This window comes from Notothenia coriiceps, unplaced genomic scaffold (genome assembly GCF_000735185.1).
Source record: "Notothenia coriiceps isolate Sejong01 unplaced genomic scaffold, NC01 NC01_scaffold00012974, whole genome shotgun sequence".
Taxonomy (NCBI): Eukaryota; Metazoa; Chordata; class Actinopteri; order Perciformes; family Nototheniidae; genus Notothenia; species Notothenia coriiceps.
This window is the reverse complement of record NW_011345675.1, coordinates 152,286-170,795: the sequence shown is the minus strand read 5'-3', so window position 1 is coordinate 170,795 and position 18,510 is coordinate 152,286. Positions and strand designations below refer to the sequence as shown.

General features: G+C 40.3%; 2 protein-coding genes across 2 annotated transcripts in view; both read left to right on the top strand.

Moving 5' to 3' along the window:
- LOC104947735 (ralA-binding protein 1) overlaps window positions 1-7,600 on the top strand; it is a 13,035-nt gene extending 5,435 nt beyond the window's left edge. Inside the window, 4 exon segments of the mRNA XM_010773818.1 lie at window positions 87-90; window positions 2,247-2,763; window positions 3,166-3,332; window positions 5,866-7,600. Coding sequence (XP_010772120.1) covers window positions 87-90; window positions 2,247-2,763; window positions 3,166-3,332; window positions 5,866-6,168 — 991 coding nt within the window. The 3' untranslated portion in view covers window positions 6,169-7,600.
- A 1,001-nt stretch (window positions 7,601-8,601) lies between these two features.
- On the top strand, window positions 8,602-18,103 carry rab31 (RAB31, member RAS oncogene family). Its single transcript, XM_010773816.1, has 7 exons — window positions 8,602-8,792; window positions 10,325-10,404; window positions 11,896-11,977; window positions 13,045-13,116; window positions 13,498-13,604; window positions 14,160-14,269; window positions 15,558-18,103. The coding sequence occupies exons 1-7, from the start codon at window positions 8,757-8,759 to the stop codon at window positions 15,653-15,655; spliced, it is 585 nt and encodes a 194-aa protein (XP_010772118.1). The 5' UTR covers window positions 8,602-8,756; the 3' UTR covers window positions 15,656-18,103.
- The last annotated feature ends 407 nt before the right edge of the window (window positions 18,104-18,510 follow it).

Sequence of the window (18,510 nt, the reverse complement as noted above, 5' to 3'; positions counted from 1 at the left end):
CAGGGAAACATAAAAACGGAGAGTTCTAGTAACGCACCTACGCAAGAGTGACCTCAAAATTTTACCTACGATCACGCCCCTTTTAGAAAGGTAATGTCGAAAATGACAAATTTTCGACGACCGTGGTAGACGACTACCACTTTTAAACTGATAAAGTCATAAGGTACAACGTCGAGCCGGCGACGAAGAAAGTCGTTTAGACCTTAAGGACAACTTGACTACCATCTCACTCATATTCACTTATTTATAGAGTTCGACTAAATCACGGTGGGTGAAGAAGATTGGACATCTTAGAACTGACTGTCAGGATCATGACACGCGGTCCAGGACGTTGTCGAGACGTGCATCCTGTTGTCACAAAACTCAGACTGCTGCCGTACACGACACACGTCAATAAGCATTGACTACACTTACAAACATTCATAATAACAACCTGCCAATATCGTTACGATAAATGCGCTATTCGGACGGACATAAACATCCCTGCTCCCGCCTGTTTTAACCCGATCTTGTCTCTGACGTGGACTCTTAAGTGAGCTGTTTTGGAATCCATCAAATATAGACACACGACGTGTCGGCGTTGGGTAAGCAACAAGTGTAGACACTACTCTAACTTAAGACTCCCCCGACATGCACGGAGTGACCTAATCAGTGAGTTAACAACTGGACAGAGAGTCTTCGTACTTATTTGCTTCTTTGCTACTCGTAGTCTCTGTTAATAAACCTACTCCGAACTATCCCATACGAACACTCTTGCGACACACATATGACTACCGCCGTGGCGACGACACAATCAAGACCAGTTTTCCCACCTAACCAACTCAGGATTCGTGGAAGATTTGGCTGTCATGAAAGACATCCTGCGTGAACTCCAGAGCCTGTCTCTCAAGCTGCAGAGAAGAGAAATGACACTTGTGGACTCAAGTGTCCACATCAAACAAACCATCAATGTTTTGACCGCCATGAAGAGGACCAGGGGGAGATCAATGAAGAAGGCTGAACAGGGCGTCTCATTGGGCTTTTTTAAGGACGTAGAGCTGACAGAAGGCAGGGGCAAAATAAACAAGCCTCGTTTTTATGAATCGGTGGTTGCTAACCAAGCGCTTAGCGGAATCAAGCTTGGTCCAGACACTCAAAGCTCTTGATAAGCGCTTTTGGCCAGGAGAGCAGGAAGACTTGACTTTGTAAGGCGAACAAGAAGTACACCGTCTGGCTAAATTGCTCGGAGAACCAGCCGGGGAGGCCGTGGGGCAGTTTCGAGACTGGAAATTGCAGTGCACTCCACCGGGCAAAACACTGGAACGGCTATGCATAGCAAGTCGCACTTACCTCCCCACGTCTGCTGAGTGCGAGAGAGGCTTTTCCGCCGTGAATAACACCGACAACCAGAGCCCAACAGGTTGCGCAAGGAGAGCCTGTCTTCGCTTCTGTTTGTGGACCTAAACGGACCCCCTTTGGACAAATTCGACCCAGTGCCGCTCGTGAAAAGCTGGATTAAAGCAGGACATCGTCTCTCTTCTTCTTGGAAACCAGGACGGCAACGAGAAAAAGTCGAGCCAAGGCATCTTTGGTCTATTCTCACTTGAGGTAAAAGACTATTTTTTGTATCTTTGCTGTGCATAATATGAGCGTGTGCGTATGTCCTGTGTGGATTCCGGAGTTAAGAAGAATAGCATAATTAGCCTTGGCGTTCAAGTTGGTGTGTGTGTGTGTGTTTGTTTTTGTGTGGGTGTGTGCAGGCCCGCCCCTCCCTACACGCAGATCACGCAGACTGTGTGTGGGTGTGTGCAGGCCCGCCCCTCCCTACACGCAGACTGTGTGTGTGTGTGTGTGTGTGTGTGTGTGTGTGTGTGTGTGTGTGTGTGTGTGTGTGAGTGTGCGCGGAAATAGCGTATATTGCGCAATAAACGGGAGATGGGGACCCCCCTGATTATTGACGGGTATTTCGCACACTGCATGCAAGCATTTACCTACTGAGATTTTTATAGACTTAGGCGGCCCCCGGGGCGGGCCTACCGGAATGCGTGCGCATCTCACCTCCGTATAAAAGACCTCCTGACCATCATCCCTTTCTCTTCAGCGAGCGGAAGTGACACTGAGCTGTTAAGACGTATGAGAGAAAGTGATAGAGAAATTATTAAAATGGAACCACTCCTGGAACACCGAACCTGTCCGTCGTGCCCTGGCCTGATTGCGGGGGCTGACCCAATCAGCCGGCCTGCATGGCTTGTCGCTCGATCCCGCAGCTAAGCCGCCGGCATCGTGCCGAGCACTTCCGGAGGAAGCTCGGCCCGCAGGTGGATGTGGAGGACCTCGAGGTGGTCGATATGGACGATCTGGACGACGTGCCATTCGAGTTTACCCTCCCGAGGGACCGGGTGGTCGCCTTTGCGGAGGGGGAGGATGACGAGGATGCCTCGTTGTCCGACACCTTTGGTTCCGGTGGCCAGGAGGGTCCAGCAATCAGGTCTGCGCGGCTGGACTTCCCTGCAGTGATGACCCTGGCGGCGGAGCATGTAGGCTTACCGCTCCCCTCACCACTGCCACCGCTGCTACCGCTGCCACCGCTGCTACCGCTGCCACCGCTGCCACCGCTGCCACCGAGGCCTGTAAGCCGCCTTCGGCAGGGGTTTTACCTTCGTCTCGCCCCCGTTGCCAGATATCTGGCAGTGTGTGGAGGAGACGTGGCGGCATCCACTGAGGACGATGGCACCAGTAGCAGCCATGTTGGGCGTCATCAGGGTGCAGGGCTGCTCGGACACGGTGTGTCCGGGCGTGCGCCCCCTCGATGAGAGCCTGGCGGCCCATCTGCTGCCGCAGACAGCCAATGGCCAGTCAATCCCCAAAATAAACTAATTTTGCAGACCATATCCCTCCGTAGTCTTTCAATTAGGAGGAGAAATGCCAGCATTCTCCTCCGGTTTACCGGCACTGTGTAAATTATATAGAATAATTATGGTGATGAATGCATTTTTTTACCACTAAAGTACAGCTACACATCTTTGATTCATGTCGTTTATAACTGGAATATTACAATTCTTATTAACTTTGTCTGTACAAAGTAGCCTGTCCAGGAAATATGCCCAAATCAACAAAAACTGCGAGCCGGCACGCAAGACGCTCCGCTTCTGAAATGCTCTTCAAACGCGCCCGGTATGACGCCAGAGGAGGCCGGACCAAAACGCGAGACGGAGGGAGAGGCGCCGGCACGGTTGTCCCGTGCCTGTAGCGCCCTCCACCTCTTCGGCCCACCCTGTGGAACCGGCGTACCGGCACTCACGGGGGCGAGCTGCCCGACCTCTGCAAACTCCGTAGCAGCAGAGAACGGCCGGGTGGGGCGCTCCGCCGTCACGGAGCTGACTGACGGGGGAGGAAGCGTGTCAACTGATGGCAACTGATTATTTCAAACTCTGACCTGCAGAACAAAAAGTTTTTCAAGAAGAATGGCTCTCACTGATGAGATCAGTCACAAAGTGATTGATAGAAATTCAGCTCAAAAACAACACTTAACACTTTTTAAAATAACATTTCTATCTAGTTTACTATGAAAATGGGCTTTGTCCTCGGGATATCCTATCTTAAAATTAGAAACCCTTACGGTATAAGCCTTAAACTTATCAACGTCATATTTGACTTTATAGTCATGTGATTATCTGTTGCTGTTTGACACGCTAGTATGGGACTAATATGGAAACCAACAAGCGACCATTAACAGACCGTCGTCCAGTTAACGTAATGCTGCAGTACCTCCGATTACCGTAATCCACCCTGTAATATCTGGTTGAAAACACAACAGTATAACCACTATATCAGAAATGACTTTCAATTTATTAAAAGCATGCAGTGTTAATGAATGAACAAAGAAAGGAAAACAGACTCACCCTTGCTTGCTCTAAAACAACTCCACATGGTGTGATTCAAATTTGGGTTGTTTAACATTAAATTAGGCAGTCATTCTCAGGAGTCCAATTTACCAGACAGACACACACTCCTATTGTTTACTATGTAATCTATTGAAGATTTGGAATAAACAGGTACTTCTTTACCTTTCTGTATGGGCCCGAGTGTATATCTGCCGGCATTGTTCAAGCTCCTTTGAAAACTGCAACTGCTCTCCTAGTGTGGCGAATATCACGTCGGGAGTCGCCAACTGATGAAAACTGTGATGCTCCTCTCGCTCCCAGGAAATAAAATTAAAATAAGGAGACCAATGGAGTCTCTGGTATAAGGTTCAAATGGGTACTTTAATCAAGTAACGTGGTAATAGAACAAGCAAAAAGTAATGAAGAGACAAAAGCCGGCGTTGTCTCTGGTGGGGCTGCAGCGAAGAAAAGGGAACAAGCTGTGCTCAGCCGCCTCCTTTTATTTTCCTCCGTGCTGTGGAGAAGGGGGGGCCGCCCGCCTTAGTCTTCAATGTTCGACATCGCGTTAAACAGAAGATTTCGACATTTTACATTAATTGCTTACTTCCACACGCCTTTTCTGCTCCTTATCTCTTTCATGACTTTTTATTTAATGCATTATAAAGGCTTTAAATAGTTACTTTAGTAATACTGGAAGTACTTTATGGCAGTTATCATTTACGGTAGCCCTGGACGTCGTCATATCTACACCATGGATGTATAATAAGAACTGGATATACACACTAAGGTCCGTCATGCTTTTCTGGTTATTACTCGTCCCCTTCTGTGTTATGAAGGTTTTTATGCATGTAAACGGTCTGCAGAGTCACAAACCCTCAAAGTACACCCTGTAGCGAGTAAAACTCTAACACAGAAAATACCTCCCCAAAACGCCTCGTTGGAGATACGTCACTGTCCATTGATTCTTCCGGGTAACGCATGATGTCAACCGTACCCGGAACGAAATGGACCAATCCGTGGAGCCGTTACGTTACGTCCGCGGAGCCGTTACGTTAAGCCCCCGCTGATTGGTCCAAATTGACCAATCCACGGACTTACTCACACACACACTCAGTGCATGCAGCTCTGCTGATTTCTCCTCCCTGGCTGCAGGCTGATAACAGACAGTTGGGATCGTGGTGAAATTCTCTCTGCAGACCCATTCTCACAGCGTTTATCAACCTTTTTCTTACTCAATATCAAGCCACACTTATTGTTTTTACTTCGGCTGTGACTTTGTGTGTGCTCAGGATGAGTTTGGCTGTGTTTCGCTGTGTATCGCTAAACAAGGAAACAACACCTCCACGGAGCTCAGCGCGATTCACAACGTCCCGACCAATCAGAGCACACTGTGCTCACAGGGAGGGTGGGGGCTGGAGCTACTGGAGCTACAACGAGCCGTTAAAGGCAGAGAGTGAAATTCAGTGAATACACGTAGTTTACAGAGATGCTGTATGAGAAACCAATGTGAGTTTGGAAAATTGCACAATATAAATCTATTCTAGTAGACCTCAACAATGGAATTATGATCAGTGGAAATGGCCATGACATGGGACCTTTAAATAAAAGTATTGTTGTGCTGCATAAACGTCTTGGCTTGCAAAAGAAAAAGTGTGGTACAGACCCATCATCATTTATGATATGCTTTTCAATACAAATCAGAATAATAATCTTAAAATAACTGTCAAATTTAAGTTATCAAATATTTTTCTAAATTGTGCAGCCCTATCGTATATTGTCTGTTATAATCAATTAATTATCTTAACAATTGTGGCAAGTATGTAAAGTTCTGATTATAGTCCACATAAACACTCAGAACATTAGTCTTGGTCTATATAATTATATTTTTAGTCTGAGAATTTCCCACATGGTGTTGTTTCTGAGGATGTTGTTTGAAAATATGGACCTGAGCATTATAAAACAAAACATGATGGTTGACTGGCTTTGTGTTATTTCCTTGTAGAACAAAAACACTCACCTGAACCAGGCCATCCACGAGGAGCAGGAAGCCATCTTGGAGCTCCGCGTGCAGCTCCGCCTGATGCAGAGCCACAAGCTGCAGCAGGAGCTGACCGTCCAGCCGCCGGCAGAGCAACCCCCGCCCGCTCAGCCCAGCCCAGAGCCCCGCGCAGAGGAGCAAACCAAGCGCTCCGTTGTGGCCGTTGTCGCTGGCGCAGAAGTTGCTGCCTCAGCCAATGGCAAAGCAGCAGTTAAGGATCCTTCAAAACCCTCACCGAACAAAGACAGGAGGGACACCAACATGTGAGACGTGTTGGTGCTGCTGTACGTCTCTGGTCAGTTGTCCTGTAGAGTCACTGGAGTCTCACTTTGCTGGAGTTCCTCAGTAATAGTGTCCACCAAGTGGCTGGTATGTCTAAGGCGTCCTGACTCTTTAGCAAACACAAATGATAATAATACAAATTAAAATAGCTCTAGTCGACAAGTGGCTTCTATTGCGAAAGACCAGGTGGAGCGAATCAAATCCACAGTGCCAAGCCTGTATGGAGAAATGAAGGGATACATAAGTAGGGGAAGGAAGACAGTCAGGCACCTTGCCAGTATCAGACATAACGTTTATTCTTTCCTGGTAAGGTCTCATGAAACAAACACAGACCATACCATAGTCCCTGTATCTCACTATGTCCCTCACCTTAATGCAAATTAGACATTAGGAGCGAGACCACTGTGCCATAACCGAAGATGCCAGAGAACCACTAATACAAAAGCTCTTTGAATAATGAAGAATTTATGATTGGTCTGTCTATATATTATATATTTAAGTAGTATTCTGAAGAATACGATGACTATTCGGAAAATGCATTGATTTTAAGTTACAGCTTTTTTTTTAGTAATATATGAATATGTAAAGATATATCGTAGGTGCTTTCTTTTCTTTGAACGGTAGATGCACACAAGCACAGTGGCGTTGTACCTCGCAACTGACCAGTGGATGAAAACTATTAACGGCAAACAATCGCGCAACTAAAAGATAAATCATCACTGGAAAATGTAGACAAACAGCTGGAGGCCGCATTGTTACAGTCACACTTTGCGGTGGTGTGCAATCATCTTCTCTGCCTCTCTTGCACAAACAAGATTTAATGATGAAATATCAAATCTGTAGTGATGATTATTGTCGCCAAAATGTGTGCGGAGACACGGAGGCTTGTCTAGTTTTGTTCATGTCTTTTTTTTTTTTTTTACTTGATGTTCTGAGTTATTGTTCATGGCATCAGTTGGAAGTGAGTAAAACAAACCCTCAAGATTACAAGTCAATCATTTCATTTCACAACTGATCCTTGACGCGCAAAGTACTGTCATTGTTCAGTGATATTTAAAGCAAAGGCATGACCTGACTAACTTAGCGTTTGTGTATATCATTGTAAGATTGCAAACATACTGTATTTTCAGCTCTTGTGTTTTGTCATGTTATTTGTCTCGTTATTAATGACCTGTATGGAGTATGCTAGTGTGAATGCCCCTGCTTTGGTTGCGGGTAAATCAAGCAATCTCATCTGGACTCATGATTCTCCGTGTTATTAATCCTGTGACTGAAACAAATACATGCTAGTTTGGGCTCAGAAGCTTCTCATGAGGTTATTTTCATATTGTTCCAAGCTTTTTGTAGCTTATTGTTGCAGACAAAATAATGCTGTGAAGAATAAAAATGTCGATCTAATAAATGTACTGCATATTTGTCTCCTTCTCTGACACCCTATATTTAGTGCTTCCTATTTTCCATTACACATTCAAATACTTATGTCCCCTCCCAACCTGAGGAGGTTTTACATAAAACATTTGCACAACATTTGCATCCATTTTGAGGAAGTGAAGCACGTAATTGTCAGTCTGTGTGATTCAAGCCAGTGGTATCTAAAGGCCAAGAGATAGTGGAACCACCCCATTGTTTTTGTGTCAAGCTTTTTGGTTTCCGATTTGGAAAGTAGATGCGTCAAGCAGGAAATACACAGCCAGAAAAAGACCGGATACAAGAAGAAAATGTTTCAAAATGAAAGCTCACCTAAAATGTTCAGACTGTTTTGGCATGTTGTGTGTTTTGTCCTGCCCTTTTTAAATCACTGAAGCTAAGTGGAAATAAACTTATTGATAGATGAGTCAATTCAAAACTAGTTCTATAGCCTCCTTATTGAAGCACAAACATACATTATATATGTCTATGCATATTATTATTATTTTAATGTCTCCTTTCAATCAATAATGCATTTTTCCCACACTTGGACCTTTGACCTTCTCTCAGCAGAATAATGTACACGCAACGTTTGAAACAAACTTTTCACGTATGTATGCCAAAGGGAACCCATTTTCCTTTGAGTTCGAGGCACGTATATAATCATATCATATTTTATTAAACACAAATAGTTGAGCAGCCAATAAAAGTCCAACTTAAATACACAAGCGTAATTAAATGTTTGAATCCTACAGTGAACATACATCAAGAAAGGACTTGCATGATGCATTTATCTATACAATTGATTCTTTTGGAGGAATATAATATAATAAGGAAGAAAGATTTGGTACAGCTTTTAATATAGTGTAGGTCATTTTTGGGTGGAAAAGCCATCACACACTCATTATTATTCCAAGCAGATTATAGCTTAAAATGTCATAACTTGTCTGGAAGCTATTGGAGTCTTATTTTGAAGGGTCCCACCGGAAGTCTTCTGTATAACGGATACATCTTGACAGCAGTTCATGAGAGATGGTCAGTCTGTCTGTTTCAGGGGCTGGGTTCGTCTTCTACCTAAGAAGAGGAAAAAAAGTTTAAAGCATGACGAGACAAAGACACTGACTGAAAGCAGACAAATAATGATTTAAAAACCACCACAACTCACCATGGCCATAAGGGAGCTCAAAGTTTGCCTTTTAGGGGTAAGTGGAAGATGTTTTTTGTTGATACACTGAGGGAAAACTCCTTAGCAAACTGTTGTTAAGCTAGTTGACTGAAAACCAGGGCGCAGCAGTCATTTTACATTTCCTTTTCATCGTCTCTTTTTTGTTACTTTTAATCGTTTAACTGCCGTTTCCTGTTTGTTTTTGTCTTTATATTTTTAACGCCTGTTGACAGTTTATAGCCCATTACGTCATTGTCATACCAACCGTTACTAGCGAGCCGTTAGTTATATTTCCTGCTGCGTTAGCAAAACTGCAGTCTGTTTATAGACGGTGACAGGGATGTCCAGGCACTGTGTGTTGACTACAAAGTGGTCGTCTATCAATGTATTAAAGGAGAAATGAGAAGTTGTTACAGCTACAAAACCATTAAACAACTCAAACTAAAGCCCCTCTTTCAATCCTCAAGAATCTGAATCAGAGAGGAAATGTACATTGTTACAGCAAGTAAAGTAGTTTTGCACAACAGGAGTGTTATAGTCTTTGTTGTTATCAGACCCTTCTCTCTGCTTCCAACACCATCAGCTAACTGTAATTTTTTTTGCCAGTGAAATAATTTATCACTCGCATCATTCACTTTATTAGGACTACCACTTAGTGCCACTATAAGATGCACTTTTCCTCTTTTTGTGTGTATGAATTGTATGTTGCACTGTGTATGGTGAGTGTTAATGTATCTATTTGCCGGTACCAAAGACACATTTCCATTATATGTGCATTTAATGGACAATACATTTTTCTGAATCTGAATCAAACCTTTGGAGTCAGCCACAGGAACTGACAAGCTCAACAAGCATTTTAATTGAGGACCAATAAACTGTCGTCGCCTTTATACAGTCTTTGATCCTCACCAGTCTGTAGTTATAGCAGATTGCATTCATGCTTTAACTATGTAAAAATAGAATTACATGTAGCCTATGCCTTGATTAAAAGAAAGGTAATATTGAATACTAGAGTCTGAAGATACTACATTACAACTGAAAATCCTTTATTTAAGAAGTTTTATCAGCAAAAAGTTATTGCAAATCAAAATAAATCATTTACAAATACATGTAAGGGTACTTTCATGTTGTAATTCATTAACAGGGGGCCACGTTAACACACTATACTGCTGGTTAGAGAAGTAGTACTCAAGGCCTCCTGGATCATATCATATCAGCATATCACATGTTGTAAATGTAAAGTTACTATAAGTATCACTTAAATGTATTGGAGTGAAAACTACAATATTTGCTTCTGAAATCGAGTGGATCAGAAGAAGCAGAACAGAAAAATGATCAAGTATAAGTATGTCAACAGTGTACTAAAGTACAACACGTACTAAGTCAAATTGAGTGTCAATTGAGAGATATTTGTGGAATCTGTGCGCTAACAGGAATCTATGTTGGGCTGAGCATGTGACCAGACCTGATCGATGTGGTTCAATAACGAACAGTGACTCTCTGTGTGTGTGTGTGTGTGTGTGTCAGGAGTGCTGTGTGTGTGACTGATGTGTGACCCTCTGTTTTCAGGACACTGGAGTTGGGAAATCTAGCATAGTTTGCAGATTCGTACAGGACCATTTTGACCACAACATAAGTCCCACAATAGGGTAAGAGCACTGCGGTACAAATCACAAAACACATGGGAAAAGCATGACACAACAAAATCAAAACAACAATCCAATCAATCAAAACAACCAAGAGTCAGTCAGCTGTGCTCCGGATTTTTAAAGTTCCAAATTAGGTCAGGGTTTAATATCAAATCTAGTCCAAAGTCTAAATTAGCAACACTCAGTTTGACCATGTGAGTGACTTTTCTTTTTACAATAAATATAATTTTAAATACGTATCTTCTTCTATATTAATGATTGGGTCAGCTGACATGATGACAAAAGTATAACTGATATAGGAATAAAAAACAATCCTCATTACCAAGAATCATTTTTAACGTTTATTTTGTTTTTTTTAATTTAAATTTTTTTTTTTTTTAACAGACATTGCTCCAGATAACAAACCGTACATCAAAACATGTAACAACAAACAACTAAACAAAACGTAACGGGGGAGGGGGGGGGGGGTGGATGCAAGGATGACTTCCTAAGACAGCTGATTGTGACATACACAGGACATTACATACACAATACATTATACATTACACAGGAGATGCCATATTGACAGGGTTAGATAGGAGACCTGCGGACAGTGAACCGCAATCCTCCTGTCTCCCCTCAAAATCCCCCAGCAGAGAAGCTGCACGCTCCATGTTCAGTAGGTCCAGATACTCCCTCAGCCATGAGTCCCTAGTAAAGCAGGCTGGTTTGCGTTCCTTCCAGTTTAATAGGATGAGTCTTTTTGTGGCTAAACAGCCCAATGTCCAGAGCCGATCGGATCATTTTTAGGCTAAACAGTTTGATTTAAAGCGAGGACAATCAGAAATTACCCCATCTTACAATTAAAATAAGTTTCATTGCCATGTAGGTTTTTACATATAAGGTATTTGATTTGATACATTGGAGTACAGTCTAAAGACATACACATTAAAACACTAACATATTTAATAATAATGTCCATGTTCATTTCCTAGAATTTGTTTAAATACTCCATCTCCCAAAAGTAAAGCAGAAAATATTCCTGAGTCTATGAAACCCTAATGGTTTACGCATATTTTTGCATATTATTTGTTTAAAGCCAAGTGGAATTTGGTAAAATTCCCAAACTCGCATGAATACAAAACAATAGACAAATACCAATTTTTGAACACACTAACAAAAGGATAACATTTCACAAACCGTGAGACTGGTAACATTTGTCTGAGAGAAGTTGAGAGGAATTTATCACAAACAGTGATGTCAAATCTAAACAAGCGTTAGCCTACAGTCATCGCTGATTATTGTTCTGGCCCTTTGTTGTTCCGTGGTGGTTTTGTACTGCCTGTGACCACACACTGCCTTTGTGCTTTCAGGCAACAAGCGTTCAGTGTCCACCATCTTTATTCTCAGTGTTATTTGTTTCCTGCTGACATGTACAGATTAGCTTCCTGTGCCTTTTGAATAACATGTGTGGAAACAACGTTGTGAAATGCCTTTTTTTATCTCCCACAGAGCGTCATTCCTAACCAAAACAGTGCCATCTGGGAATGAACTCCACAAGTTTCTGATCTGGGATACAGCCGGACAGGAAAGGGTGAGTGCTCACACAAAAGTAGTTCCTAATTCAATTATTATTAGCTTTACTTTTTACACATGACAGGACTTTTAAAACATCATTTTTCATTTTAAACGGTTTATTAGGAAGCTATCAGCGACACAATCATTTACCTGTCAGTGGTCCCCATGACATAGAGTTATTATTAGGTGTAAAAAGGGATGATTACATGGGTCCAGAGCTCATGACACTACAGTATCATCACTGTGATTCATTTTATGGAGGCGGTGGTTAACACAAGCGAGAAATGCTTACAGCGTGGAAAAACTATGAATTTCTTGTTTTATGTGAAAAGGATATCTTGAAAGTATTACCAGAGTTCAAAGTTCTCTTTATTCTTAAGACTACTATTATTACACACGTGACTATCTATCTGTATGATCCTTGGTGAACAACAACATAACATAAAGTTAAGAAATATTCATTATTTGAGAAAACCCTGTCACTACACTTGAACATCACCAAATGTCCTTTCTCTAATCTCTGTCTTCAATCAAAAATACACTAAAACATCTTCGCACAATCTCCGTACATGTGTTGCTTAAGATGTGATGAAGTTTATTGTCAGTATTGGATGTTTTGTCATGAGCATGAGGGGATGTGATTCACATTTGTGCTGACTGCAGTTGATGGTGGTGATGTGCTGTAAAGGAAGCTAGTGAAAGAGAGGGGGTTTTATAAGGTACACAGTCAGTGATCTACCTAGAACAGATGGCAAGCCCCCAGTTTGGAGAAACAGACTGGAGTGCAGGCATGAAAGCTAAGCAGATAGTACATCTAAAATAAACAAATATATTTTAGCCACCTAACAAAAAGTGTATAGTGTATGCTATATTGCAACAGTATACAGAAATATTACCTCTTTGTGGACATTTTCTACTCGCAGAACAGCATACTATGTTAGTATTTGATGGGTTGACACAACCTCTTTAATGTTACGATCAATATTTAAGATTGCGTTTGGTTTAAATGTTGGTTGATATTTGTGTGTGATTTGAAATATTGATTGGGCTTGCTAACTTCTATAAATATTTTCTCTCTTTCAGTTTCATTCATTAGCTCCTATGTACTACAGAGGATCGGCTGCTGCTGTCATTGTCTATGATATAACTAAACTGGTAAGAATAACAACACGCGTATCATATTTAAATTCTTCACATCAAGAGAGCAACTTAAGCTTGTATGTTAACGTCCACAAACCAGTGGACAAACCCCCATATGAAAATGTAATAACTAATCTTTTTGCCTCATCTAAAAAGTGTGGTACCATTGGAGCTGCTGTTGTGTTCAGTAACTCCCTGGTTTATGAAATGTGTGAAGCAGAAGAAGCTAGTCTTACTAAAGTTGATATCACTTTTCCATCACTCTGAGTTGCTTCGCTTCAATGACCTACACATGTCATTCTTTCCTGTTCTGTTCGTGGAAACTGGTCTGAAAAGCGTAATGTATATTCTCATAAAGCTTCCTTCCTGAGTTGACCGTGACGTGCTCTTGTTCAGGACTCCTTCCAGACCCTGAAGAGGTGGGTGAAGGAGCTGAAAGAACACGGCCCAGAGGACATCGTTGTAGCCATAGCAGGGAACAAGAATGATTTAGGAGACATCAGGTGAGCACATGGTCCTTTTCTTAGACTGTCCTAACTGTAAAGTCATGGTTTCTCATGGTGATTATATTCATCTCACACATACTACCAGATAAAAGGCTTATTATAAAAGTCATGCGTCCCATCTGAGTTTATTCAACAAAGGTTTGAGAGCTACCTTTGCAAAGGTGTGCCATATTTTTCTCACGAGCCAATCAGAGCAGACTGGGCTTTTTTTTTTAAAGAGACAGGTGCAAAAACAAAGCATTTCAGACAGAGGGGAAGTGCAGGTATATTCACACAGACAGTATATGAAAGAAGTGCAATTTGAACATTAAAGCAAATATAAAAAAATTCTGCACAGCCACATTTTTCATACTGAGCACAAACAAAAGTAAAATAATGTTTTTGTAATACTTGTTATGTTGCTTCTTTCATCTGTCATGTCCTCCAGCACTCTTCCAGAGACACTAGTTATAGAGATGAAATTCATTGATGAAAAAGTGTATTCACTCTAGGACCAATGTTAAGGTTGAACCTACTACATTATTTACTTTATAGTGTCCTCCTCTTTTTCAGGGAAGTTCCTATGAAGGAAGCGAAGGAGTTTGCTGAATCCATCGCAGCTATTTTCATCGAGACTAGTGCCAGAAATGCTGTCAATGTTGAGGAGCTCTTTCAGAAAATCAGTACGTTTCATGTCTTTACTGCATGTTGTTTCTGTGCCATGTGTTATCTGTGAAGTAAGCAGTAAAGAAGATTTGTGCTGTGGCCAGAGAAGCCTTTCAGTAATACTGGAAGCTGTTATTTACATGGTGTTTTATTGTTTGCTGTATAATCCCATGGTGGTGGAACGCTTCAATTGTATGACCATTACAAGATATTTTTGCTAAAATGTGGGGCAGATAAACACCATTATATTTGTCTTTGATAAAATTATTTATTTCCCTTAATTACATTTTCAAAATACATTTGTTTCATCTTCAATTGAATTCCTATGTTTATTATGAAGTATATACACAGAGATGTTGTTCATATATTATTTATACCCTGATGTATTCCTAAAAACATGCTGACATTTTTCTTTTGAATAGCTGTTGACAGTATTACAGACCTATTGAGATATCCAAAATTCCTTATATAGAAAGAGACCTGGCTTTTTTCAAAGTTTACAATTCATTTGAATATATATGCAAATGAATACATATTTTATTAGATAATGCCTCATTTTATTCAAACTTAAACGTGGGGTAGGTAATTCACTTCAGAAACAGTTTTTGTTATATTCCATGGAATGCTCTTCAAATCCCGATAGCAATGAATATATTAAACGCTTTGACAATAAATACATAAAAAAACGTCATCTGTGGAAGCCGCGGCGCTGTAAAAAGCACGACCAATCATCTGAGCCGGACCGGCTAAAATAACTGGATGGCCTACCTGCCTGTCAGCCTTCCATCTGTGCACAAACTTATCTCGTGCCCTCATTGGTCATGTGCGCGTTCGCGTGTGTTGGAGGAGGGGCTCTGTAAGGAAGTCTGAAGGAAGGGGCAGATTTTCTTCGGCTGCGTACTTTCAAATATGTTTCAAATTCTAGCGCACTCGAGCTGGTTTCTCCTTTCTTGCCTACCCTACCTTTAACATTTAAAATTGTAATACAAGATTTTATTCTAGTAATATCAGTAATTAACTGGCTTAGTTTCAAAATTATACGTTTTTTTGTTACATTTTTTAGCATATTCACATGTAGCGTCTCCCCTTAAACTTATGTAATAATAATACATTTGATTTCTATAGTGCTTTTCAAGGTACCCAAGGTCACCTGTTATTAGCAAAGCATGAAACATAGGAAGTTTTTTTTAGGCTAAGTAAGTAAATGTAATGAAAATAGATCTAAAACAAAAGTTTGAAAAAGTGAAAACAGTAAATAAAATCTGTCATTGTAACTCTGTAAACGACCCTGTGCTGTGTTTTTAGGTAAACAGATCCCACCCCTGGAGAACCACGAGGATGAGACGAGCGAGTCCTTCAAACTCTCCCGACAGCCGGCTGCGTCCACCAGGAGGTGCTGTTAGTACCACAGGGCCCTCAGCATCAGGGACCCAGTGCACACAGTCCATAACGCACAGTGTCTCAATCTGGGGGAAGACGGGACAAGACTGTGAACAGACAGAGGTCAGCTTGTCAACATGAAACAGCAGTATTAAGGGTCATTGCACATTTTTCTAATTATTCGTAGCAGTTTAAACTCTTATGGGGTCTGGAAGCCTTCAGTTTGGCGCCCTCAGATGGGGTTTTGCCTGAATTACATCAAGATTACTCAGTGTTGTACGGCACACAGCTCAGAACAGTTAAATCCCAGTTTACAAACTTTAAAATTCAGCACACATTAATAACAAGTAGGGCTGCACCGAAAAGTTGAAGCATTGACATTTGATTTTCTAAATCGGCATTTGTTTGTGTTGTTTACTCTTTTTGTTTAAACAAGGTATTCATGCATAGTTTCAAACAAAGATATATTTTGCCTAATAAAATTACTATAATACTATTTGTCGAATTAGATTCCAATTTGATTCATGTGATGGAAACATTTCTCATAACTTGTACAGTCCAAGTAAAAATGTGTTTAAAAAGATAGTTATCTTTTTCCTCCATTCACGACATGTTTTTATGAAACAAAATGTTTTTCTTCAATCAATATTTGTTGGCGTTCAACTGACATCATTATTATTAAAACTGTTTGCTCTTGCCAAATGGAGACAAGCACCTGTATCAATAGGAGTGTCTAGCAGCAAAATAACAGCAACATAAATGACATCTATCTAGCCATAATAACTCATTTTTTAAAGATGTCATTCACGTACGTCAGACATTCAAAGGTAATTCAAAATCCTACATATAAGCTTTGAATGTAAAATAAATCACATTCGGTGCAGCCCTAATAACAATTGATTTAGCTGATGTGTTTTTTAAAGCCTGGTTTTGATTGTTGATGCAATTACGTTTTCATTTCAGGAGCGCTAGGATTCTTTGCACCGTGTCTCTTAAATGGCACACATTGAATGAAGTTTTAATTACAATTGTTCAACAAGGTTACTGTTTTCCTCTAATTTTGTACATTTATGTATCAAATTCAACTACAATACATTGAATAGGAGGTTGTCGAGATCAGACCTTAGCCAAACACTCACTTCTGTGTTTGGCTCCAAATGCAGCGGCTTTACATTCTTCAGCGTTGTGTGTTTTTTCACATTAACTGTCTAAGGGTTTTACGATAAAGCTGCAGGATAAACAGCTTACAGGCCTGGTTACAGTATGACACCTTCTGTTGAAACGCTGTGATCAATACTAGAATTGTTTACATGGTTATTTGTTAGAGATGTTTTCTACATGCTGAAATGTGTTGTCTGAGATTTCACTACAGGGAATGAATTTAAAATATTTTTTTTTTACCTGAAAATGGGATTCTTTTATGCTGTTAAGAAGAAAAATGACCTGCATGTGTTTTGATCTAAACGTGTCCATAAGGGTAAACCCAACTCTAAAAGAAAATAAGGGAATATAACTGAATACTTCAGCTTGCAAAGAAGTGGAATAATGGTAACAATACATTTTCTTTGTCGTAGTTGTATAAAATACAATTATGTTTAATGTTGGCTGTTGTTTCTTTTGGCCATTAGATTTGACTATTCGAGAAATGTTTAACAGCATTTTTCCATTTGTTTACCAGTATTAATTTGGAGTCACTTTTGAGTAAGAGTTCAAACTGTCACAGAACTTCTTAACAGTATTTTTTTTTTTTACATGAAAGTTGGCTTTCATACATGGTTTTGTTTGTAACAGTATATTTTTTTCTACATCTCTAAAGCTTGAAATAATCATGAAATCATTTGTACTTAATTTGGTTAGTGCAATGTAAAAGTTATTTAAAAACGTTACTCTTTTAACAACATGAAAGATGGGATAATGGAGTTCAATTCAAAACTGTTGGTTCTTTTATTCTTAATTTTGCTGATCTGTAACATTCCTCTTTCATGTAAAGTCACGCCGAACTGCTTTCCAAAATTTGCTAATTTATGTGGCCTTGCTTCCACTAAAATGTAACGCACTGATTGGCTGAAATTGACATTTGAAACTTAATTAGGAGCGGCTTGGTTGACCAGATGTTTTCAAATGCAGTTTGATGTGTTATTATGCCATGCAAGAGATGATGACATAATGAGCAAAAACGTTTTATAAGATTTTATGTAATATGTTGCCATTGTCACGAGATTTTCATTTATATTTTTCCCAGCACAGTGCCTTTTTTATGTTTTTTCTAAACAAATGTATGACATGGCTTAAAAATGCATACTGCAAGAATAATGCATGAGTACAGACTAATTGTAAAAGTCAACTTTGAAACTGCCAATAATGTACACCCACCCTTATAAAGTATGCATAAGACATGCTTCCCTGTATCCTCTGTAGACCAGAATAACTTTTATATATTAATCAGTGTAATAAAGTTGTGATTATTCAATGTTCTTGTTTTGTTTCTGTTACTTTTACTCACTGTAAGGCTCAAATATGTGTTTTTAAATGTCAGGATATCACCTCACTGATTCAAAGTGTTGTTATTAGAGACCAGAGAGATGAGTGATAGGAAGAAGGGGCTCACTAACAACAAGTCATGACTTGGATTAGCCTCCTCACGTCATGGGAACATGTTTTTGGTTTCACATTATAGATGGAGCTTTTATTTCAGTCACTTCAAACCAAGTTATATGAGGACAATGTGACATGTTTTATCTAAATTTAAACTGTCACTCCCTTAAAACTTTTCCAAAGTGAATGTGTCTTATAAGTTATTGCTCTCCAACAACATATACGCTTTAACCCCCAAATAGGACACTCAACAAATCAGTTTTGTGTTACTTTTGCACTTATT

What these genes read in the sequence shown, in the direction of transcription:
- rab31 (XM_010773816.1), top strand. Translation starts at nt 8,757, where the DNA reads ATGGCCATAAGGGAGCTCAAAGTTTGCCTTTTAGGG. An exon ending in TCAAAGTTTGCCTTTTAGGG is followed by an intron (nt 8,793 to 10,324) that starts GTAAGTGGAAGA and finishes CTCTGTTTTCAG; the next exon opens with GACACTGGAGTTGGGAAATC. An exon ending in ATACAGCCGGACAGGAAAGG is followed by an intron (nt 11,978 to 13,044) that starts GTGAGTGCTCAC and finishes TCTCTCTTTCAG; the next exon opens with TTTCATTCATTAGCTCCTAT.